A 26,021-nucleotide genomic window follows, 5' to 3' on the forward strand; every position below is an offset into this window, starting at 1 on the left:
AGTTCATTAGAAGCCCGAGTAACTAATAGAATATCTGAATCCCAAGTTGATGGAGGAGACAAGATTAGGACTTGTACATCCTTGAATTTTAATTATTTTTATAGTTGTTATGTTTCTTTAACTTCCACAATGGTTACTTTGTAATAAACCCCCTTATATTACAAGGTCTGAGTAATTTATTTTCTAATAACTCAAATTGATAAGTAGATAGAACATTATAAATAATTTGGGGGGGTAATAACTTGAAAATGAAATCTGAGATTGCAGTCTAGTGTTATAAATAGAATTAGTTTGAAGAATCTACAAATAACATATTTTCTGGTTTATGTTATTTTTCCCTCATTCTTTATTTCAGTGTTCACTAATATGATTCAAAAGTCTTTATGAACACATTTTATGAAACATTCATTTCCCAGAGGTTATCTTTTCTTAAGCAGAAAAGAAAACAAAACAAAAATCCAAAAATAAATGATAAAATAAACTCAAATGCATATTCAGAGATTTAGGCTGAGGGAGAAGGAAACCTTATTTCTATTATAATGCTAATATTTAGACCAAGTTTTGCCCTTATGATGTTGATCTTTACTTTCCTCAGCTCATTTAACACTTAATGGAAACCCTAAATATGCAGACTGAGTCCTGCCTAAACCCAGAGCCAACCTTGAGAAATGCAGCCAGGACAGTAGAAATGCAGTGAGTCCCTTTGAAAGTGGAGGGAATGGGGCAGGGCACAACATTTAAAAGAATGACATAGCCCCAAGGGCATGACATAAACTGGTTAGAACCAGCTAGGTCCAAGATGACAGACAACTGACTTCCACTAGACCTTGAGCATGCTAAATGACACACCCACAGGCACCATGACAGCTCCAAGGCTGACCACAAAAGGTCAAAAAGTGGGCAGTGGCCTAACCCCTGGAAATCCCCACCCCTTCCCCAAAATAGCTGGAATACTCCTCCTACTCATTAGCCTATGAAATTAACCACCCCTATAAAAACTGACAACCCCCATACCCTGGTTCCTCTCTTGCCTTTTGAGATGTTCCATACTCCGTCTGTGGAGTGTGTTTCTCTCTAAATAATCCACTTCTTGCCTATCACTTTGCCTCTCATTGAATACCTTCTGTGCTGAGACACAAAGAACCTGAGCCTCAGTAAGTCCAGACACCGGGTGAGTGAATGTAATTAAAAGACTGTGGGTTCAAGTCCCAGTCTGGGTTTTGGCTGGGTTCAAGTCCTGGCATGTGGATTCAAGTCCTAATCTCAGTTGCACGGTTTCACCTTGATAGCCTCATTCTCCAATCCCTGCTGGCCTGATCCAGTTGTGAGAATGAGTTCTCACTTCAGTGTCCATTGTTTTATTCTGTTCTTCTTCCTACCAGCCTGTGGGCCTGATACCGAGCAGGACCCTGTGGGGCTCTTGGGCACAAAAGCCTTTCTGTGTCCCCCATTTCTTGGTTACAGGAAATAGGCTTCATTCAGACTCTATGACCTTCCCTGAGTTCCAATGAGCAGGTTCAAACAGTTGCTAATTAGGGAAGGGAGGGGATGTGGAGACAATGGAGGAACAGTCAAAAGAAACAATGGTGCAGCCTTGGGGCAAAGTCCTGGTTCCCCTTCAAGGGATATACATAACATACGTATACTTTGAGCTGTTTTGCAGATACTGAAACTCCCACCAGGTGGGAGAAGATAACGGTATGTTGCCCACAAGCACGTAGACCCCAGACCAGTTGGAACCAAGAGGTTGATGATGCGTACTCCCACTTACTTTACCACCAACCATTCAGAAGAATGTCCATGAGCTGATCACGCCCTTTTTGAACCATTGCTATAAAACTTCTTACTGCCTCTCCAAGTTGGGACACACGGTTTTGAGGGCATTAGCCCACTGTGGCCCCCTTTCCCTGGCAAAGCAATAAAGCTATTCTTTTCTACTTCATCCAAAACTCTGTCTCCAAGATTTAATTTGTTGTCGGGGTACAGAGGCTGGATTCGGCTTCAGGCCCTTCACTGAACTTCCCTCCGACACTTTTTCAGCTTTTGCCAAACTTTGTTTCTTGAGGCTACTTCACATTTGCTGTAGGCCGTCTGACTTCCAGTTAGGGTTACCAGATTTAGCACAAACAAAACAAAACAAAACAGAACCCCACATTAATAGTGAATTTTAGCTAAACAAGTAATTTATCGATTTATTTTTTTAGTTTAAGCATGCCCCATGCAGACTTATGAGACATACTTACACTAAAATAAATCTGTTTAGCTGACCTAAACAATATGTAACTAATCAACTAGGTATCCTGTTCTTTATCCATCAACTCTACTTGCAGTATGTGTCTGGAAATATGTCAGATATTTTACATGTGGTTTCTCAAATTTTCATGACAGCCAGGAGATAGGTATTAGCATTCCCATATTAAAGATAAGGAAACTAAGGGCAGAAAAGATTCAATTATTTGCTCTTTCCCTTTCCCATTGGTATACAAAAATTCTAATATAGAGGGGACAAAGTAGGGGAAAGAAGTACCTGGGTTCTTCCATCAGAACACAGGGCTCAAGCTGGAGCTCTGGTTTTTACTAATACATGTGGAATTTTGAGCAGCTTAAGTTCTTTAAATACCCTCAGTAACCTTGTCACCACATGTTGATGATGATTATACTTCCTTAGAAAGTTGTCTGTCCTAATGAAAGTGAAGTCCTGAGCAGAGAACGAGCACATGTTAGCAGTTAATACATTCTAACTGATGTTATTATTGATATGAACAATACTATAGGCTTAAAATTGTTAATCCAAATGCTACTTGGTCAGTACTTTCTTAAGAATATTCAGACCACAACAAAAGCCTAAATTATTATATATAGGTCATGTGTGAGGCATATTCCTTAAGGGCTCAGTTATTTTTATTGTAACTGCATTTATTTTATTATAACAAATTAATTTTCCTAACAGATATTGAATAATACTTCCTTGAATCTTAAAGGATACATGGAAGGCACTACATAACATGTTTTGTGGACTCAGGGTCAATATTTTGTCACTACTTAACAGGAGGTTGTGCATCAGAGGTTCCTGTCCCTCCCCCACCCACAGCTGCTTGTCTGGCTGTTAGTTTGTGACCTCTCAGTTTTGTTGTAAAGTTGCTTGCTTCCTGCCCTAGCTCTCAGAAATCTGCTGCTTCTGATTGTGTCTCATTTTAAAAAATAGAGAAATAATTCTTTCAGAATTTAGGGCACATTATAAGCCCATAGGTTCCAAAGGATGAAATACAACCTTTTCTGTGGAATGAATATCAAAGAAATATTTCATGACAGCCTTTTTTTGATGTTCAGAATATTTGGGTGGTGGTTTTATTTTCCCTTTGCTTCCCATCTCTTGATTCCCTTAGTTTGTGCTCTTCAAAATCCAAGTTACTGACAGCCTGATTTCTAACCAAAGGGTTTGCATTGTATTTAGATTCATTGTTTTCTAAAAAGAAAATAAATAAATGAATAAAGTTAGGTAGATGATTATGATGCTGACACAAAACCATTATTAGTCACATTCATCACTATACCATTCCCATCAGCACACAAACCTGTTGCAACATCTCCCATGAAAAAGCAAAAACAATCCAAAAACCTCCTGCTCTCTTGTTCCCATATCCCCTGTTTCAATTCCCCTGTTCCACTTAAAAGTAAAGCTCTTTGAAAAAGACGATTCAAATTGCAATTTCTAATTATTTTCCTCTCATTCTCCTTTGAATTGCCATTAAGGTTTTAGTCCCTATCACTCCATCAAAATATCAGGTATCTTTGCCACCAATAATCTGCACAGTTCCAAACCCACGAAACTTTATATACAGTTTCATATAGTTTTCCTTATACTTATCCTATATTTGATACAGATATTCACTCCCTCCTTGAAATGCTTTCTTCATTTGGTCTTGGGAGATATTTTGTTCTCTTAGTTGGCCTTCTAACTCATTGGCTAAACATTCTATTCTCTTTGATGGTTACTCTTCCTTCTCCAAATCTCTAGCCTTGAAGAACTCAGACATCTGCCTCCGTAAATGATATAGTCCTTTCTCATGACTTTAAATACCATTTTCATGTTGTTAGATACCAAATTTATACCTCCAGCTTCTACCTCTCCCTTGAATTTCAGACTTCAGCATTAGAATAGCTATTTTATTGCTCCAAGTGTCTACAGAATAGGCAGCTTAAATTTAAAATGTTTAAATCAGCACTTTTGATTACACAGTCTCAACCATTATCCTACCATAGTCATCCCTATCTCAGAAATTGGCACTTCTGTTCTTCTGGTGGCTCAGGTCTAAAAGCTTGGTGCATCCTCTTCTCCACTTGCTCTCTCATATCCCACATCCAATCTATCAGCAAATCCTGTCAGATCTTCTTTCATAGTATATCCTGACCATGGCTTTCCAGTTATACCTAATTCAAGACACCACCTGGATTGCTACAGTAGCCTCCTAGTTCCTTTCTCAGATTCACTCTTATTTACCTACCAGTCAGAGAGATGAGATGCTTATAAAGTTTGAGTCAAATTATGCCACTCGATTGCCCCAAATGTTCCACGGCTTACTGTTTCACTCAGAGTAGATTCCAGAAAACGTATCTAAGCTCCAAATCTTATATAGCTTGACCCTCTGTGCTTCTCTGACTTTGCCTTTTACCACTTACCCCTCACATACACTCGCTGTCTTGCTGTTCCTGCAAAATCCTAAATATTTCAGTCTTAGGGCACGTCCTTGCTGCTTTCTCTCCTGAGAAAACTTTTTCCCAAGATATCGACACATTTTTCTCTGAATATCCACATAATTAACTCTGTCATTTTGCTCTAATATAACTCTGTGAGAGGCTTTTCATGGCAACCCTACAAATAGTGTCACATTCCACTCATTTCAGGCTCTATGTCCCTAAATATGCTTAATATTTTTTCAGAGCTCTGATCACTATAAGACATATTATACATTTGTTTATTGTCTTTTTCCATCTATAAATTGTAAGGCCCCTGAAGGTAGAAACTTTCTCCGGGATTTTTTTTTTCCCCTCCAACATTTTCCTTTTCATGTTTTTTTCTCTCTTTCCCTTGGTATATTTTGATTACTACTGTATTCACATCACCTAAGTAATACTTGGTGCATACAGGCTTTCAAATATATTTGTTGAGTGACTAAATGGAAGAATGAATAAACAAATCATCATATTCCATGACCCATCTAAAGAAACATTATTAATTTGTGATTAGCAAGTGCTTTATAAAAGATGTGAATTTTAATTACAATGAGCTTCATAAAATGTGTAATTTTTCCTATTTCCAGAAACATTATCAAACCAGCATGAGCCTGATTGGCATTGTGACTTTTAAGAAAAACATAAATTCTAACACTTGGGATATCATTGGGTTATTATTTGGTTTATAATGGTTTATCAGATAAAATATATTTTGTAATTAATAATTCTAGTCATAAAAATATTATTTATATATCAATCCTTAGAGAATGATACACCAAAAGTAATTCAATTTAATTTGTAAGATAAAGATTCACTTGCTTTTACATAACAGAGATCTGTGGACAAGTGAATATTAACATTTCATGTATAATAAATCAATAGATTATCCCATCAGGTTAATAGTACCTATCATGCTAATATGATGATGTCCAGGAGAGATATTAACATACAGAAAAGTTAAAAGAGTGGAATTATGCTTTTTAGCTCTGATCTTGAGTGTTATTGACTGGGAAGGAAAATTGGAGCAAAAACAATTTCTTGGAACTTAATATAACCAACCACATTTTAATCATATCTGATTATGGAACAGTCAGAAAAATATAGTATTTTAAACAGAAAAATATTTAAAGTCACATTTTGGTTACTGCATTTTGTTATTTTGAGGTTATTATTTTGTATCTGACAAGTCTTTTGAAGTATTGCGTTTATGTGTACATTCCTGAAAATTTGATGCTGACTTTTAAAATATAATTGATAATTAATTCTAATTTCAGATTGAACTTAAGATTTACAAGTAGACTGGATGTTATAATTTTTCCAAATACAGAAAAAACTTTGGGCAAACATAGAGAACAAATCACATTAAGCTATTTCCAAGTAAACTGATCCTATAAATATGATTTTCTATGTTTGAATGAGCTCTCTTATATCCCCAAAACATTAGTTTTCCCCTACTTCACTATGAAGAGTATTTCAAAACACTTAGTCAAATATATTTTAGTATAGCTATCTTTATAGAGGTAGTAGCCTTTTGGGGAATCTGGTTTCTCCTCATTCCACTGTCACTGATGGTAAAATATTGCTGCACTCTAATATGGTTTTGCAAATAACCTTATGTACATTTTAAATTGTCCTGTAACATAATTCTTTTTTTTTCATATAAGTTACACTAATGCATATGTATATTTTTTCACTTACATTTCTATTCTATTTGTTAAACTAAGGTATTTTACAGGAACACTGCAGCCAACTTTTATTTTATTCCTTACTAAATCCTCACCTAATTCCTAAGGGGGAAAAAAGAATTTGAAGTGATAGAACATTGATGTATTGGTGCGGTCATGATAACAATAAAATAAATCCCAGGGGATTTGAACCCTAACCCTTTTGTGAAGTCATCAAAATGTTCCAGTTAGGTTAATTATGATAATGTACCACAAATAATTATAGAATCAAAGAGTAAGGACTTTTTCCCTCTCTCTGGAAACCACTTGAACTATTATCTGTCAAAAAATCTAATTATAAGCCTGATAATAATTGGACTAGATGGCCAGATGACAGTCTTTCACAAACTTAAATTTGTCTCTGTATGTCACGATGTCTAATTTTAGTCTATGCTCTGCCCTTACCTCTATAACATTAACCAGGCAGGTATCAGCATGCTAACATGTTAAAATTATAAGTTTGCAACCAAATGCATTTCCTAAGCATATTTAATGACTGCTTTCATAATAATTCATGGTGAAGACAGCCTGGAGAATGGATAATAGAAGGAAATGAAAGTTAATCGCCTTGAGTCATAGCTAATCTTTGTTCTTCCCCTATTAGCTCCAATTCACTTTTCTTCTATGGACCACACTCTTCTCATCAGAAAATGTTAAATAGTGTCATCATTTCAGCAAATTTTCATTCTAATAATAGCATCCATATACTTCATACCTTGTCAGTATAATGGTACCGTTCACTTTAAAACTATCTTTAACTGCTACCCTTTTGGTATATTTGAGACATCTCTTATTAAAAGGTGTGTTGTGATTAAGTCCTAGAATATTTATTTTTAGTTGAAAAATATAATAAAAATAAATTCAAGTGTAATTTGAAAATTAATTTCTTGGTGAAGGGATACAAACTCTATAAAAAGAGAACAGACACATGCTAAGTTCCTATACAGAGATTTAGAATAAAGGGGTACCTGTTCTCCACTAATATTTTCTTTAACTTTTCTTCAGTTTTTCTATTACCTTTTAAAAACATAAAATGATTCCAGGAGATGAAAAGAAAAGAACACACAAAGAAAATATACTTGTTTGAAAATTAAGTGGGGTTGAAATGTTATTTCAATCACTTTATTTCTTCTGTCATATATAAGTAAACACAATAGAAATATAGCTATTAAACACTAAATATTAAATAAACTTCACATTACAAATATTAGAAAATACATTATTATTAAGTTCACTCCTACTAGTAAAATGAAGTTATAGCAATACATATGAAACACCCATCCTATATATATCTGGAATATAGCAATAAAGTTCACTATTTTAGAAATCTGGCAAATCTGTAATTTCTAATTATTGCAATTATAATTAATTACACAGAAGCAGGCCTATTTTAAATTCTCCCAATTATTCAAAGTAATCTTGTGCACTAAGGAATAATGACTTAGCATTTCATTTAATGTCACTTACTTTCCAGTACAAATGTCAAGAAATGTTCATATTTATTTTTTAAAGATCAGTGAACCAGGGGACTGAAAGTTTAGTAATACATTTTTGTTCCTATTTAATAAGTTGTTCCTCACACTGTAGGGGAATAAATAATAAATAAATAAAACACACAAGGATAGCAGCAGGTATACTGATGTGAAGTTACTAAAAATACTTTGTTAAGTAACTTTTTGGTTTCATGACATCAAAATAGGACAAAATAAAAGTGCCTTGTGATATATCATTTATTTCTGGCAAAAAAGTATTAGGAAACAGTAACAAATTCAGAGCAGTTCTGAATAAATGAATTCTCACCAAAAAGACAGAAGCAAGTTAATTGCCTCAATTTTGCAGTTTACCTTTATTTGTTTGAAAACTTGATTAATGTTGAGTCAGGAAGTTAAACAATTATACATTCTTGGGAGGAAGCCAAGTTTAATCTTAGATGAGAATAAATTGAAGTAGTTTATGCCTGGTAGGGGCAAAACTGAATTTGTTTAATGGAAAGGAGGAATGCAGTTTCCTGTCAAGGTTTATTTCAACATGTCAATAGGGTTGTATATTTATAGTCCCATTTTTCAGATAAGGAGAAACAGTAAGGAATTTTAAGTAACTTGTCTAAGGTTATATTATATACAAAGGATCTGTAGAAAGATTAACACTGGACACATTAGGGCTATCACTTATGATCAGGAAGACTGTGTAACTGCACTGTAAATAGCTCTCCTTGAGGTTGTGCCCTGGAAGAGCTCTGAAAATAGCACCCAGAGAGGACATAGCAAACAAAAGATGCTCTGCAACAGCAGGAGGCAACTGGAGTTGTCCTGGAATAATGATCCTCTATCTGTCCTTATGCTACTAATTGTATTTTGGCTTATTTTCCTTCTTTAGCTGTTCTGTCTATCTGACAAATCAAGTTTGATTTCACCAATTTCCTGTATCACTGAGGTAGTGCTGAAAATACATCATTAAGTGTTGGTTAATTTAATCTATTGGTCATCAAGCTATTGACTGGATGAATAATTGATGTATATATATGTTATATTGATATTTAAACAACTTCTATTATAGGATATTGGATATAATGCACATATGGACCTGTCTGCTATTTGGATATGGGTTTCATTCATTTTTAGAGATGGGATTGAGGGAAAAGCAGAAACAAGCAAAGTACGTATGGGTGGAAATTCCAGCTAGCAAAGGCATAAATGCATTGTGGCTTCTACTTTATGAGGACTCTCTAAGACTGCAACTAAAGACACTAAATTTGAATACCATTTAGTGCTTTCACAGAATAATGTTTTCTTTATTTTTGCAAGAAGTCAAATTAAAAAGGTTTTTTTTTCTAATATATTTTGGAAATTGACAAGATCTTTTAAAGTTACTGAAAAAAATGAATTTCATGGAACTGAATGAGAAATGTAAGGTTAAGATTCTCTTAAAATACAAATGGGAGAGAGGTTGGGCTTTCATCTTCATCCATGATGGAGTGATTGAAACTGGATTAACTCTGCTACCAAAAACAATTATATACTAGACCAAAAACAAACAAACCAAAACAAAAAGACAATGAGTTTCAGGAACTGGATAACAGGCAGCATAAGTCTATGATGTTTGAGAGAAGGGGAAGTTCAAGGTAAGTCCACATTTACTGTGGTTACTCACATAAGGATAAATTATTGTCCAAGATGCAGGGAGCTTGAGACTAAGCAGAGTACAGTAGGTTCACTGAGGTTAAAAGACAGAAATAAGAGTTCTAGGATACAGAAGAAACTAGAATCTGTGGGACTGGTCTCCCTGCAGATCTTTGGCTGAGTCTTGGGCTAAATATGTACAAGATGAGAGTATGAGAGGCTAAACAGAGAGAAGACGCTGCAGGGCTGAGAGCAGAAAAGAGATGGGAAAACTGGAGAGTGAATAACTATTATAATGTTGTCAACACTTTTGTTTTCATCTCACTAATACCTCATTAATACTCAGTCTAGCTGAGTGGAAAGTTATAACTTGGGAGTAAAGAGACTCAGTCTATCCCCATCCTAATAGACACTTAAACCAAGTAACTGTAATACCCTCAGTGACAACAGACATTGGAGTTTAAGTCCTGTCAAGTGAGAGGGTCTATAAAATATCTTGGGCCTTTCACAAAATATAAAACCAAGCCTATATACATTTGAGAAAAATTCATGTCTATACACATCCCTTAATTGAACTAGTAAAATTAAAAACAAACAAACATTATTCCATGGAAGCATACATTCTTCAGAGGAGGCTAAAATAATACAGAATTTCTACTCATAACATCCACAAAGTCTAGTACAAATTTGAAAATTTCTAGACATGCAAAGAAATAGGAAAACAGAAAATGAACCTGTGAAACATATTGGATGAGCAAACAAAACCTTAAGGCAGCTATTGTAAGTATGTTCAAGAACTTAAAGGATAATATCTTTAAATAGAAAACAGGGAGGAACTCAGAAAAATAATGAAACTACTGGGAAAAATAGATCTGAACACTAATGAGTGAAATAAAAAAATCATTGGGTAAGTTCAACCACAGATTGAAGAAGATAGAAGAGTCATTGAGCTTGCAGAGAAACCAACTTAAAAATGTACCTAATTTGAAAAACAGAAGCAAAACTGAAGAAAAGGCAAGAAAAGAAATGAAACTGAGTTATCTGTAGTGAGGTGGATGGACCTAGAGTCTGTCATACAGAGTGAAGTAAGTCAGAAAGAGAAAAGCAAATACCATATGCTAACGCATATATACAGATTATAAAAAGACGGTACTGATGAACCTAGTGACAGGGCAGGAATAAAGACACAGACATAGAGAATGGACTTGAGGACATGTAGGGGGAAGGGGAAGCTGGGACGAAGTGAGAGAGTAGCATTGACATATATACACTACCAAATGCAAAATGGATGGCTAGTGGGAAGCTACTGCATAGCACAGGGAGATCAGCTGGATGTTTTGTGATGACCTAAAGAGATGGGATAGGGAGGATGGGAGGAAGGCTGAAGAGGGAGGGGATATGGGGATATATGTATGTATATGGCTGATTCACTTTGTTGTACAACAGAAACTAACACAGTATTGTGAAACAATTATACTCCAATAAAGATATATTAAAAATAAATAAATAAAATAGAAAAAAAATGTATCTAATTTGAAAAACAGAAGCAAAACTGAAGAAAAGGGAACAGAACCTTAGAGACCTGTGGAACAAAATTCAATAGTCTAGTGCATGTATATTTGGAGTTCTTGAAGGAGATAAGAGTGAGAATGGGGCAGAAAGAATATTTGATGGAATACTGACACAAAATTTCTCAAATGTGACAGTGAAAATCACTAGGAAGAATCTTAGTAAACACCAGGCCAAAACAAAACAAAACTCCTGACCAAAGAAATCACACTTGGAAACATCATGAACAAACTATTGAAACCAAAGATAAAAAGAAAATTTTGAAATCAACCAAAGGAAACATTTTTTTAAATTGTATACAGGGGACAATCATATGAATAAAGGCTCACTTTACATCAGAACTGAAGAGATAAGAAGAAAATGAAACACAGCTTTAAACTGATAAAAGAATAAATGATCAAATCAGAATTCTATCTTCTTAAAAAAATATATCATTCAATTGAAGCAAAATAAAGGTATTTTCAGATTTAAAAAAGCTGAGGAAATTTGTAAGTAGCCAACCTGCCGATGAGAAATCCTAAAGGATGTTCTTCAGCACAAAGGGAAATGATGTCAGATGAGAGCTAGAATCCACAAGAAAGAGTAAAGAACACTGGAAAGGTATATACATGAGTAAACATAAAAGAATATTTTTTTCTTTTCTTTTATGAATTTATATTAATATAACTGATCATTTAAGGCAAATAAAATTTTATGAGGGATTTTATATTATACATTGTATAAACGTATGACAACAATATAAAAAAACATGGAGGACAATAAATGAAACTATACTGTTAGTTTCTTACATTTGTGAAGTAGTAAGAATGAAAAGGAAAATAGGAAGCATGAATTGTTTAGAAAGTGGGAAATGTCAATGGCAAAGTGTTAAGTGGTTCAGTATTAACTCTAAGTAGATAGTTATAAGTTACAGAAACAATTGTTAGCATTAAGACAAATACTGGGGAAAAAATTAAAGGCAAACTAAAACATCTGTTTAAAAATAAAATCAAATAAAACATTAAAATAATGCAGAAAAAAGTTGAAAAGGAGCAATAAGAAGGATGGATTAAAAATAGTAAGGTGGTACCAGAAAACTACTAGAGCTAATCAATGAATTTGGTAAAGTTGCAGGATACAAAATTAAGGCACAGAAATCTCTTGCATTCCTATACACTAATGATGAAGAATCTGAAAGAGAAATTAAGGAAACATTCCCATTTACCATTGCAACAAAAAGAATAAAATACCTAGGAATAAGCTTACCTAGGGAGATAAAAGACCTGTATGCAGAAAATTATAAGACATTGATGAAAGAAATTAAAGATGATACCAACAGATGGAGAGATATACCATGTTCTTGGATTGGAAGAATCAATATTGTGAAAATGACTATACTACCCAAAGCAATCTACAGATTCAATGCAATCCCTATCAAATTACCAATGGCAATTTTTATGGAACTAGAACAAAATATCTTAAAATTTGTATGGAGACTCAAAAGACCTGGAATAGCCAAAGCAGTTTTGAGAAAGAAAAATGGAGCTGGAGGAATCAGACTCCCTGACTTCAGACTATACTACAAAGTTATAGTAATCAAGACAATATGGTACTGGCACAAAAACAGAAACATAGATCAATACAACAAGATAAAAAACACAGAGATAAACCCACGCACCTATGGTCAACTAATCTATGACAAAGGAGGCAAGGATATACAATGGAAAGAAGACAGTCTCTTCAATAAGTGGTGCTGGGAAAACTGGACAGCTACATATAAAAGAATGAAATTAGAACACTCCCTAACACCATACTCAAAAACAAACTCAAAATGGATTCGAGACCTAAATGTAAGGCCAAACATCATCAAACTCTTAGAGGAAAACATAGGAAGAATACTCTTTGACATAAATCACAGCAAGGTCTTTTTTGATCCACCTCCTAGAGTAATGGAAATAAAAACCAAAATAAACAAATGGGACCTAATGAAACTTCAAAGCTTTTGCACAGCAAAGGAAACCATAAACAAGATGAAAAGACAACCCTCAGAATGGGACAAAATATTTGCAAATGAAGCAATGGACAAAGGATTAATCTCCAAAATACAGAAACAGCTCATGCAGCTCAATATTTAAAAAAAACAAACAACCTAATCCAAAAATGGGCAGAAGACCTAAACAGACATTTCTCCAAAGAAGACATACAGATTGCCAAGAAGCACATGAAAAGCTTCTCAGCATCACTAATTATTAGAGAAATGCAAATCAAAACTACAATGAGGTATCACCTCACACCAGATAGAATGGGCATCAACAGAAAATCTACAAACAACAGATGCTGGAGAGGGTGTGGAGAAAAGGGAACCCTCTTGCACTGCTGGTGAGAATGTAAATTGATACAGCCATTATGAAGAACAGTATGGAGGTTCCTTAAAAATCTAATAGAATTACCATATGATCCAGCAATCCCACTACTGGGCATATACCCAAAGAAAACCATAATTCAAAAAGACACATGCATGCCAATGTTCATTGCAGCACTATTTACAATAGCCAGGTCATGGAAGCAACCTAAATGCCCATCAACAGATGAATGGATAAAGAAGATGTGGTGCATATATACAATGGAATATTACTTGGCCATAAAAAGGAACAAAATTGGGTCATTTGTTGAGACGTGGATGGATCTAGAGACTGTCATATAGAGTGAAGTAAGTCAGAAAGAGAAAAACCAATATCGTATATTAACGCATATATGTGGAACCTAGAAAAATGGTACAGATGAACCAGTTTGCAGGGCAGAAATTGAGACACAGATGTTGAGAACAAATGTGTGGACACCAAGGGGGGAAAGCGGAAGGGGGTTTGGAATGGTGGTGTGATGAATTAGGCGATTGGGATTGACATGTATAGACTGATGAGTATAAAATTGATGACTAATAAGAACCTGCTGTATAAAAAAAATAAAATAAAATTCAAAAAAAAAGAGAAAAAAATAATAGCAAGGTGGTAGATTTAAACAAAAACATATTGACAATTACATTAAATATCAAATAGGTTAATCACACCAACTGTAAGAAAGGGGTTTTTTTTGCTTGTTTTTTGTTTTTAAATAGGTGGGTTTGAGTAAAAGGATGGAACAAAATATATTATGCAAATAAGCATGGGAAACTTGATGTATCTATCTTAATATTAGGCAAAGTCAACTTCAGGACAGAGACATTTCATAATGATAAAACAGTCAATTAATCAGGACTACATAATCCTAAAAGTACATGGAATTAATAGTATAGATTTAAAATATTATAAGGAAAATTAGCAGAACTAAATGGAGAAATAAATAATACCATAGTTATAGTCCAAGATGTTAATACCCTTCTCTCAGTATTTAAAACAAGTAGGCAAAAAATATTAGTAAGACTATTAGAAGACCTGAGCAACCATGAACTAATTAATTTACAGAACACACCATACCAAATAATTGAAGAACACACATTCTTTTCAAGAGCACATAAAATAATCACCCATAAGGATCATATGCTGGGTCATAAAATAATTCTCAATATATTTCAAAGGGAAAAATCTTACAGAGTATAGTCTCTTACTAGAAGTGAATTCAATTAGAAATCCACAACAAGATATCTAGAAATTACCCAAATAGCTGGAAGTTAAACAGTAGACTACTAAACAACCCATTGGCAAAATAAAATATCACAAAGAAAAATTCAAAATTATTTTGAACTTAATCCTAATGAGAAATACAATATATACTAAACTTACTATTTAAGGAGAAAAATTCATTAAAACATTTTATGAACCACGAACTGGAAAACTCATTTTCCTGGATGATTACTACAATGCTCAGTTCTACTTTTGTACTTTCTTGATGTGTCATTTTGGGGTTATATGGAAGTAAAATCCTGCAGTTTCCCAGTCTTGGCATTACTGACCTTTGGAATGAATAATTCGCTGTTGTGGGGGGCTGTCGTGTGCATTTTAAGATGTTTAGCAGCACCCCTGGCCTCTACCTTGCTAGTAGCATCCCAACTCCAGACATTGTTAAATGTCCCCGGTATGGGGAGTAGAGGGGAACCAAGGGGGAGAATCTCTCTGGGAAGAGAACATCAAACATCATGTTTGTGGTCAAATAAATATGGGTGGATTTCCAAACCTAACGCTTAAACCAACTTTGTTTCCATGAAGTTTATTTAATCATTCTAAATTTCTGTATTTATTCATAGGTATACTTTGAAAACAGATAGTGCACAGCAGGAGATTAAAATTATGTTTGCCATCAAGTCAAATCTCAACACAAATGACATGCTATTATCTGTTCAACTGTGCAAACATGGGCTCTAAAGAAACTCACCGACTGAAATGACATCTTGTTATGGCTGAACTTCTTAAAAAAGTTTAATTTTTATAATCTTGTTTATATGAATTTATCATTATAATTAAAATGTGTCAACCTTTATTTATTTCCCATTAAAATATGCTAACCATAGAAGGAGATTAGGATTAAACAATCTATTATTCTATTAATTGTCAAATATTCTCTTCTTTGACCTGTTGCTATCTGTGTGCCATAAATATGACCTTTACCACATCTGGTTCTCAGTGTTCCCAATTGTGAAATAAGAAAATATAAATTTCTTGATGATTTAAACATGCAAAGTATGAAGTCCTTTAAAAATTTATAGGCATCAATAATTTGAAGAAATATTGATATTTCCCTTAAATTCCCTTAATATTCCCCTTAAGTTATTTATAATCTCTAGAATTGCCAGAAAGAATTAAAAGTATATTCAGATGATTTAATACGGATAGAACCTTGAGGGAGAGAACAGAATGAAATATACATAATTCTAATGCAGCTCTAGAAATAAGATGATCCTTCTTAAGCAGAAATTTAGACTGATGTTTAGAAGGTGTAAGATATTGCACAGCTACAGATAATATAATAACAGATAATATAATAGCCTACATATCTTGAAAAAGAAATTTTTTACCCATACTAGCTTTTACCTGCTTTCATTGAATCATTAACCAAATATTTGTGAAGTGTGACATATACTAATGTCAGTACTTTAATGAGTATCCAATAAAACCACAAGTTCTCTTTCAAGAAGTTAGTTCTTAGTCTAGTTTAGGAGGTTCAGAATACAATGAAAGATAGGATTTAGACACGTGACAGTCAGTGGCTTCTGTAAGAGTGAAAAAGAAGTCTGAAGGAACTACAACTCTAGGAATTAAATATACATTGTATGAAACATGTAGTCAGTCAAAACTTTAACAAAATAGTAGGACTTGTGTCATTAAAAAGGAGAGAGGTAAATGTTCTAAGCAGGGCACATAGCAAGAACAAGGCTCTAAGGTGTAGTTAAGCTTGAAATCTTTGGTATTCATGAGATAACTCATCTACCAAGCAACAAGGTGTTGGGGAGTACGGGTTGCAACAAGATTATAGAAGGCTCTTAATGCCACATGGAGAGTTTTAGTTTTATACACAGTAAATAAGTATCAAAAATTTTGAGATGAATTATATCATACAAGTACTTTGTAGAGAGATACATACAGTAACATGGAGTACAATGAATTCCAAATGGAGGATGGAGAAGAAAACCAGAAAGCAAAATCATTCTCAACATTCTTTTCAATTGTAAAACACAGGATGACAAATTGGATTAATGCATCAATCAGATTATGAGTTTCTGTAAGCACTTTTCAAAAAAAGAGATGCCCAAATTTCTATTCTTTTATTATTCTCATTGATACAAATTATTCCAATGTATAAAATTCAATTTGGGGTTACAAACAGTAAAAAAAAAAAACTTATTTTTTACACACAAAATATTAAAAAAAATAGAATATATATTAAAAGAGATTATTTTCCTCTGATTATTGAAAACATACTATCACAATATTTATAAAATACGAGGGAAAACATGTTCTTTTGTAACATCTCTGATTATGTAATGTCATCTATATGACTACTCAAGTGTAAAACAGCTTAGCTGAACAAGATGTAGCTTGTTGTAGCTCTCGCTCAACACAGGTTACCTAAAAGCTCTGAACAAACATATTAGGGAACAAAAAACGTTGATAAAATGGCAAATTCTGTATTTTGAATAATCTGAGGGACAACCCTATCACCATCTTGCCCTTTGATTTTCCTGAGCAGTGATGTATTTCTTTGTGTATCAGGTAACAATGTACTAGTGCTTAAGAGCATGAGAAAAAGAGAGATATTCCTAATCTTTCTTAAACCTGTGAACACTATAAACTTTCAGGCTTAATGACATGTCACAGTAATTTTAGTTCTCAAGGTAAACATCTATTTCCGTACAAACTTTGGTGAACATTGTTAAAGTACTTTGAAGTACTTTGGAAATGAAATCAGAAAATATTTTTCATAAAAGTTCTTTGATTATTTCTCTTAAGCACTCTGATGCAAGGAACTGAAATGCAGTACATAATAAAAAACAAAACCAGCTTAAGGCATGAAGAGAATAAATAATCAAAATGTTTCTGTACCTTTAATGAAGTCTACACTGGAGACCAAGAAAAGTTAAGCAAAACAAAACAAAGCCAAACAAGAACAACTACAAAAATTGGCACTTACCCATATTTTGCAAAATTTGCCCAGCGTTTCATAATGGATCTACTCAAAATTTCCTCAGCTTTTGTGTAATTAACTCTTCTTTCCAGAGGTAAACCGAAGACAAATTCAATCTCATAACCATGCATCACTCCCATCCATTCTGGCCAAGGGAGTTTGGAGGATCGGTGTTCAAAATAGTAGAAAAAGGCATTGTTTCCCATATCTGAGAACTTTTTGGTGAACTCCAAGGCAGGGCATATGATATTATAATCCCCAACAACATCATCCAAGGCCTCACGGTAGTTTTCAGCTCTCTGATCATCTAACCAGTCCATGTAGTGGAAAAGGATCGATTCCTTTCCAAATTCACTCAATCCCGGAAAAAATATTTTTAAACCTTCTTGAAATTCTTTTCTAGTTATAATACTATTGTTATCTTTGCTGAAACCAGGAGCACCATATACTAAAAATGCTGTCCCTTCATCTTTGTTAACACCCACCAAGATCTGGGTTTTTTTGAACTGTCCAAGTTGGAGTAGTGTGTCTGGCATGTCAGTGAGAAAATCACCATCCACAGTTGGACCAAAGTTTACTGACAAGAGCGTACCATAAGGGACAACAAATACTTCATTCAGAAGAATTTCCTGGGGATCTTTATTTCGAAGACATTTGATTATCTCAGTCTCATTTTCTCTAGAGCAACCAATAAATTTAGCTAAAGTTAATGTTCTCTTCCTAGCTTCATAAAGAGATGTCACTACCCAAGGGGAATTAGAGGATCCACTTTGCAGAATGGCTCTGGTAAACAATGGGTGGCTTCTGGGAGAAAGTAAATGAAGGCTAACTGAAGCTGCTCCTGCACTTTCTCCAAAGAGAGTTACACTCTTAGGATTTCCACCAAAGGCTGCTATATTTTTTTGGACCCACTGAAGGGCCATCTGTTGATCAAATAAGCCTGTGTTTCCTGGCGCCTCAGGATTTCCCGGTAAAGCTAAGAATCCTAGGGCACCCACCCTATAGTTCATTGAAACCACAATAACTCTTTCAGCCCGTGCCAGAAACTTGCCATCATAAACATGCAAAGATGATGTCCCAGTCTGAAAACCACCACCATAGATCCATATCATTACAGTAGCATTTTTTGGTTTAGGTGCTGGAATCCACACATTCAGATATAAACAGTCTTCACTGAGGTCAGTGTTTGGGTTCCACATCTCTGATCCAAGGAAGCCTGGGAAACTTTGATCTGTGTTCTGATAGCAAGAATTTGCATATTTTGTGGCATTCCAAATATTGGGCCACTTGGTCAAGGACTGTGGCTTTTTGAATCGAAGTCTACCAAGAGGTGGCTGTGCATAGGGGATTCCAAGAAAGGCTGTTACTGTGCCACCAAGAACTGGCAAGTTCATCCCTCTGACTTTTCCATTCTTGGTGGTAATTATGACGTCTTCTTCAGTGTGTGACTTCCCAAAGAGCACCCAGAGCAGAAGAAACCGCAAGAGAAATCTGATGTATATGATTGTACCCTTGCTCTGCATATTGGTTTCTGCAAGAGAGATAAGTGGGAAGTTTTAACAGCCTCATGCATCTAGTATTATATTTTATTGATGATAATTAACTAAAATTTAGTAGTTTTTAATCAATCCTACAAATTATGAAAACTAATAAATCTATTACTGCTGTAAAGACACATAAAAAAACATAGAAAATGGTTGGAGATATTTCAGTTTTCAATTTAGAAATAAATGAGTGAAATGGAAAAGGAGAAATTTGTTCAATTTGGAAAGATTCATTTTCAAACCTCTGTAAGAAAGATGTCATTTTTTAAGGAGGAAATTTGTCCAAGGCATTAGTGTATATATATATATATATATATATATATATATATATATATATATATATATATATACTTCTTTACCATACACAGCACCACCAAAGGTGGCATTAAATGGTAGTCTACTTAATGATAGATATAATAGATTAAATTTCTACCATAGTTAGAAGAGGAAATACAAGCTTATATATTCTCTGAAATATATACAGTTCTAATCATGGCTGGCTAGCTCTTGACAGTAGGTTAAGAACCTTTAAGGATCCTCAGACTTCTATTACTGCCTTTTTCTGTTTGCATGGTCCCGTCTGTGGTCCTTTTTGCCTAGTGTTTTCTTCCTCTATATAATTGTACCCTGCGGTCAGAAGAGAATTTGGACAAGCAATTCACAGAATGTGAAGTAACAAAAAAATACAGTAGTTGCCATTTTTCCTACAAATTGTGAAAACTAACAAATCTGCTACCACTATAAAGGCCTACGGGAAAAACTGGAAAGGGAAGACTGGATATATACCAATTCCTCTGAAACTGAATAACCACGAAGGGCTTTTCTATCTGAATTATATTGTCAATGGAGATAACATTAGATGTGGGAGAAGAAACTGACTTAGAAGAAATTTTACACTCAGGGATTACTCAATGCATGCCTGTTAATTTGTTAATTGATTAAAGCATGTGCAACTAGGGAGGTTAAATGTGTTAGCATGGTCAGATTTACTTGTATTTTGATAGTGGACACGATGAGTGAAATAAGAGGATTAAACTGAGAAATTACTGGGAAAAGTGGGAGAAGCAAAAGTAATCTTTGAGACCTATAAAATCATAACTATTTGGCATTTTATTAAATAATACTTATTAATGATATGAAGAGAACATTTGGGGAAATCAAATTTTCATTAAAAATTCATAATGCATACTTGAGATTCTTTTAAATAAAAAAAAATTTAACTCAGATTCTGAAACTCCAAGTGGCAAAGAGGGACAGAAAAATGTAATGCAGATATCATTTGAAAGAACTAACATCTTTATATAACTGAAAGAAAAAAGAAAATCTGATTAAAACTGTCAAATACAAACACTGATTCTCATCCACATAACAATAGCAAAGGTCCATACATGTACAAAATATTTTTATTATGTTTTGATAGTGTAATAATAAGTCCAACCTATATGTCCAAGAAGCTAATCCTGTGAGCACTGAGAATTTGTAATAGTCTTTTTATTCTACTTTTTAAATTACATTGTCTTGGAAGGCAGAGATTAAGGCACTATCTATGGTAATAAGTGTCTCAGATCTACGATCCTCACTGTAATCAGCCTCATTCACCACTGCTCATAGGACAGCTAGTGATCAACAAGTATTTTTTGATCCCCCAAAATACCTGAATAAACTAGTCCATTGTGTATACTATTTTGTTCAGTGTCTAGTATTTATAGCTATATCTCCATCTATACCTCTATCTCTGTCTCTATTTCTGCCTCTATCTTTTTCTGTTTATGGCTGTGTCTATATCTATATATCTAATTCTACTGATGTCCATATGTTTATGCATATATATACATATATATTTATACATAATGATTGTTATAAGGTTTAAAAAAATCAAGCCATGAGATCAATTTTTATGCTCTCAATGTTGATACAACTGAATTTGTGCTAATACCAATAAATATATATTATTGAAGTATACAATATTTTAACACTATGTATATACTATTATAAAATTTAGCTTTATTATAATCATAACAAAGTGCAATTTATCTTCTAAAAAAATAAGTAAATAAAATGTCATAACAATGTAAAGTTTCCTGTAAAGTTGACACTTACTAATAAAATTTTATATTTCTGAGAGTTAGGAGTTTTAGAGACACTGCTACCACATACCACAGTTGTGTGGTTTTTTTTCTTCCTTCTGATAATTCCTAAGACATTTCTTTTAAATAAATGGAGGAGAGCATTTGGAAGAAAGCAAAGTGCTGTGATAGATTTTTTTTTTTTCATTTTTAAAATCTTGCTTTAGAAAGGAAAAGGAATTAAGATACAAAGCTGGTTTATTCTAAGCTGCATTTCAACAGATAAATTGCAGCATCTTTGGTTGGACTCATTCCTGCCTTTGGCCTAGCTCAATCAATGTCTTCTGAGTCTAATAAAGACAATCATTTTTTTTTTTTGGTTTTATATAAATCTTTTTTTGTCTTTTAAACCATAAAACAAATCCTAATAATTTTTGCTTTCTGACAATTTTCAAACTTTCATTCTATTGTTTATTAATTTTATTGCATAGCAAATATAAAATTACTACCAAAATTTTGGTTGTGTATGTAATTAATAAATATAATAATTTTCATTGCATGTGTTATGAAAGGCTGCTATAACATCTAAAAGGTTGTACTATCATCCCCATGTCATTTAGTTTGATTTATACTACTACTTTTGTGTGTGTGTGTGTGTGCGGTACACGGGCCTCTCACTGTTGTGGCCTCTCCCGTTGCGGAGCAACAGGCTCCAGACGCGCAGGCTCAGCAGCCATGGCTCACAGGCCCAGCCGCTCCTTGGCATGTGTGATCCTCCCGGACCGGGGCACGAACCTGTGTCCCCTGCATCGGCAGGCGGACTCTCAACCACTGCGCCACCAGGGAAGCCCTATACTACTACTTCTTGTATGTTTTTATTTATATTTTGTGCTGAGTAGAACTTAATGTTATATAATATGATTTATATGAATAATAATCTTGCTTTTTCAACAATGATATCTGTGAGTCATCATCTTGATATTAGTAATACAAGTACTTACACCTTGTAATTGTAAATAATGTAATTAGTAACATTCACAAAATCATTGTAAGCCTTTGTTTATTGCAAGAATGGCAATATAATTCCAATTCACTTTCATGGTACCTGTTGTAGTGTATTATACACCATATTATTAAATATAGGTTTTAATAGGAAAATATGCTTATGTTCACATACTCATTGTTAGCATAGGCTAGTTTTTTTTTATATATATTTAGCTGCAGTACTTTATTTAAGTAAGCATTATTTTGTTCTTTTCATAACCTGTTATTCTCTAGTCTCACATGTTGCACTGTGGTTTTACCATTAAGAGATGTTCATGTTTTTAATATATGCTATCACATGATTAAACAATCAAAAGAGAGACAAATAAAGGAGACTAAGAAATGTTATTACTCTATATCTCTAAGTCTTTACTAATAATTAAAATATTCAATAAAATTTCATTTATTTCCTCCTATACTTTCTGGTGCAAATTGACTACTGGCACATTAAATAATTTAAACTCTGAGAACACATAACATGTTTATCATAAAGAACGGGGTAAAGTTTTATACCAAGGACAACTAAATATCTGAATTTAGATCAATTAACTTATTGTAATAAATCTTTAATATTTGATTAAAGGAAGGAGGTTTTGTTTGGAATTGCAAAAGAGAATGGATGGGAGTGGGAAGAGAGAAAAACCTGAAAGACAATTGATACTATAGTGTTCCAAGTTTATCAAATGCTCCAGGATATCAAAATCTACTGGCAATTTTGGGAAAATATTCTAAACTTAAAAAAAAAATTTTTTAATTAAAAAAAGGTAAAAAATAATTTCCTTCTTTTTGCATTCTTAATTCAATTTTGAAAGTATCAAAATTCCTTGACTGATTTCTAAAATATATAAGGTTATGCTATATAATATGGGTGCAATCAAATTATTGATATAAAGAGCTATTTATTTGCCATAATTGGATATCAGCCAAATTTTCAAAATAATTGGCCAGTCAAGGACTTCTTAATTGATGGTCATGCAAAAATTGATAATAGTTTCTCTGAATGTAATTTTCCTGTCTTTTAAAAAGTTTCATTAGAATATATATTTCTATATAAAAATAGACTGTTACAATGGTGTGGAAAGAGCCATCTAGAAAATATGATCTAGAACAAGTGCCACTAAAATGTATTTAGTTCAATTAAAACAACTGAGCCTTTATACCAAACCTAAAGAGCTTGTTTTGTTGTAGGCTAAGTGAAGTGGGGAACTGAGGAAGTCTGTTTATAAATAGACTATACCACTGTCTTTCAGGGATCCTTCAGATACCCAGTAGGCACTAAAAGGATGTGTATACATAGAAGACACTATATTAGGTATGAGAAACAGATCTGTAACTGTCCTCAATCAGGAAGAACATCCACAAACTTTTCATTGTGTGAACAATTTGAACATTTAAAATTAGAGAGATATCTTGGGTCTTCTTTGAAAGTTCAATCTGTTCTTAGGTTAACATCTATCCAATTATAATTTTCCAATGTTTGAAACAGTTTAGTTTTGATAAGAATGAGCAGATTTTGGCATGAAAGCATTAAAATGAAGACAGCATACAATTTAAGTATATATTATTAATTGTTACCAAGAAATAAATCAAAGCACAAACTAAATTTGTAACTAAGATATCATTTGCTAAGACATTATTAGCTTATATATTATTATTATTATATTATATTATTAGCTTATATTCTAAAAACTGAAATGTGGAGTAGATCCCAAATATTTTCTTACAATTAAAGAAGCAGGACATTAAAAACGAACAACAACAACACGTCTAGGAGAATAAAACAGAACTTTGCAAATCCAATTAGAAATTTAATTTGCTTCCAAAAGGTCACGTTATTTCAAATACACAGAGAATTCTAAACATGTCATTTAAAGTAAAAGTCACTCTTTAAAAGCTCATTCTTATCCTTAAACAAAGTAACTATTTATATAAGTGAAATGTAATATTTATCATAGATATGAGATAGCTTATATTATGGAAGCATTACACAGCCTAGTGACAGTAACTCCTAATTGAGTTTATTATCATGCAATATCTTCATAAAAATTTGGAAGAGATAATTTTAATTTTTTAAATTACAAATAGAAATCATAAATAATGAAATAATTTTGCTCACATTTCAGTTTACTTTTAATCATTCATATATTTTATACTCAATGCTTAATCCTCTGGTTAAACAAGAACTGATATCAAAATAAAGGTAGAGTTACAAAATCACAGGATGAGCAGAAAGTCTATATTTGCTTATTATTTCCATAATAATAAAATAATAGCAATTGTAAAATATGTTGCTATGAACACACATATTAAAAGAAAGAGAACAAACGGCAAATGGGTGGGACAAAAGTTTGTAAATCAAACTGGGAAATAGCTTTTTCCTTTTAGAGAAAAGAAACTTAGACTTTTCCTTTGCCAATTGATATTGTTAAAGTTTCAGATGGCAAAATGTTAAGTACCCTGTAGAGCCAGACAATTCAAACCACTTTAGAAAAAGAAAAAACTAGTGAGTAATACTGGTCAAAAAACACTTCTGTTACTCTTTTAAGGAAAAATTCACTAAACAGTGCATTTAAGGGTAAAACACAGCATAAAGTGTTTTCCCTTTGAGGGTGCATTAGGAACATATATTACAGTGATTCCACAAGTGCTACGGTCCTTTATACAAAGTTGAATAAATTCATTATTTCCTTAGCAGTTAAATGGCCACAGTCTGCGTTCCCTGAATAATCAATCGGAAGATTTGATGCATGTGGCTTCTCCCTTACTTTATCTGTCCCATTTGCAATGACTGTCTCCCACAGAGCACCAAAGGGGCACAGCAAACACGTGAAGGGATCACGTTCCTCCCACAGAACAAGCTTCACAGTAACTTGCATCTCTAACAGGAAGATGTAAATTCAGAGCAACTTACCCGACTCACTGCAACGAAGATGATAAAGTTTGCAAGGAATTGGAAATCATATAATACTTCAGGGAAATGCAGTAAGCAGCTTCTGCTCCAGCCTGTAAATTGGACTGCACTGACATTACAATCAACTGTTACTGACAAAGCTCGCGAGAGTTGGCAGCGGCAACTTGATCTAGAGGCAGCCAATCTTTACTTTCTGACATCTGTTCAGAGGCTAATTGTATGAATGCAATAGTGATTCATTTACAGAGGTATTACCGGAGTCATGCTTTACGATTGCAGGCGCTCATCTAACAGTGAAGAAAAAAAAGACACAGAGCTTCATTAACAGACGCTGAAATTGAACAGCAAATACACAGGTTATTTTTGTTTGTTTTCTTAAACACTACCAGAACTTTTAAGATTTTTTTTCTCCTTTAAGGAATATACATTTTTCTTATGCTTGTTTTGATTTAAAGATATACATGTTGCTTTAAAGAAATGCTGTTATTGAAATCTTTGTACCTTCAATCCGTGGCAATCATGGAGCTATAAAGGACTGTAAAAGATTAAATAGGAAACTAATTACTCTGTAGATAAAGCTATGAAAATCAAAAGACTAGTTATATAAATGAATTAATGTCTCTGATATGTACATCCTTCCAGCTCCCACACTCCAACACTTATTTAAGTCATGCAGATCTCAGCGTTCGTAATTTCCTAATCGGGGACCCTGCAAG

At 33.6% G+C, this 26,021-nt stretch overlaps 1 protein-coding gene across 3 annotated transcripts in view; it reads right to left on the reverse strand.

The window, feature by feature from the left end:
- BCHE (butyrylcholinesterase) overlaps positions 1-25,440 on the reverse strand; it is an 88,580-nt gene extending 63,140 nt beyond the window's left edge. The window contains exons 1-3 of one of the 3 annotated variants that reach the window (XM_033412253.2): positions 25,306-25,431; positions 17,747-19,271; positions 2,792-3,466 (exon numbers count right to left, since the gene is read on the reverse strand). In XM_033412253.2, coding sequence (XP_033268144.1) covers positions 3,457-3,466; positions 17,747-19,263 — 1,527 coding nt within the window. In that variant the 5' untranslated portion in view covers positions 19,264-19,271; positions 25,306-25,431 and the 3' untranslated portion in view covers positions 2,792-3,456. Of the gene's footprint in view, positions 1-2,791; positions 3,467-17,746; positions 19,272-25,305 lie in introns of those variants that run through there. The other 2 variants (XM_004283439.2, XM_033412252.2) reach the window with 2 other exon arrangements.
- Between the last annotated feature and the right edge of the window lie 581 nt (positions 25,441-26,021).

This window comes from Orcinus orca, chromosome 5, assembly GCF_937001465.1.
Source record: "Orcinus orca chromosome 5, mOrcOrc1.1, whole genome shotgun sequence".
NCBI lineage: Eukaryota > Metazoa > Chordata > Mammalia > Artiodactyla > Delphinidae > Orcinus > Orcinus orca.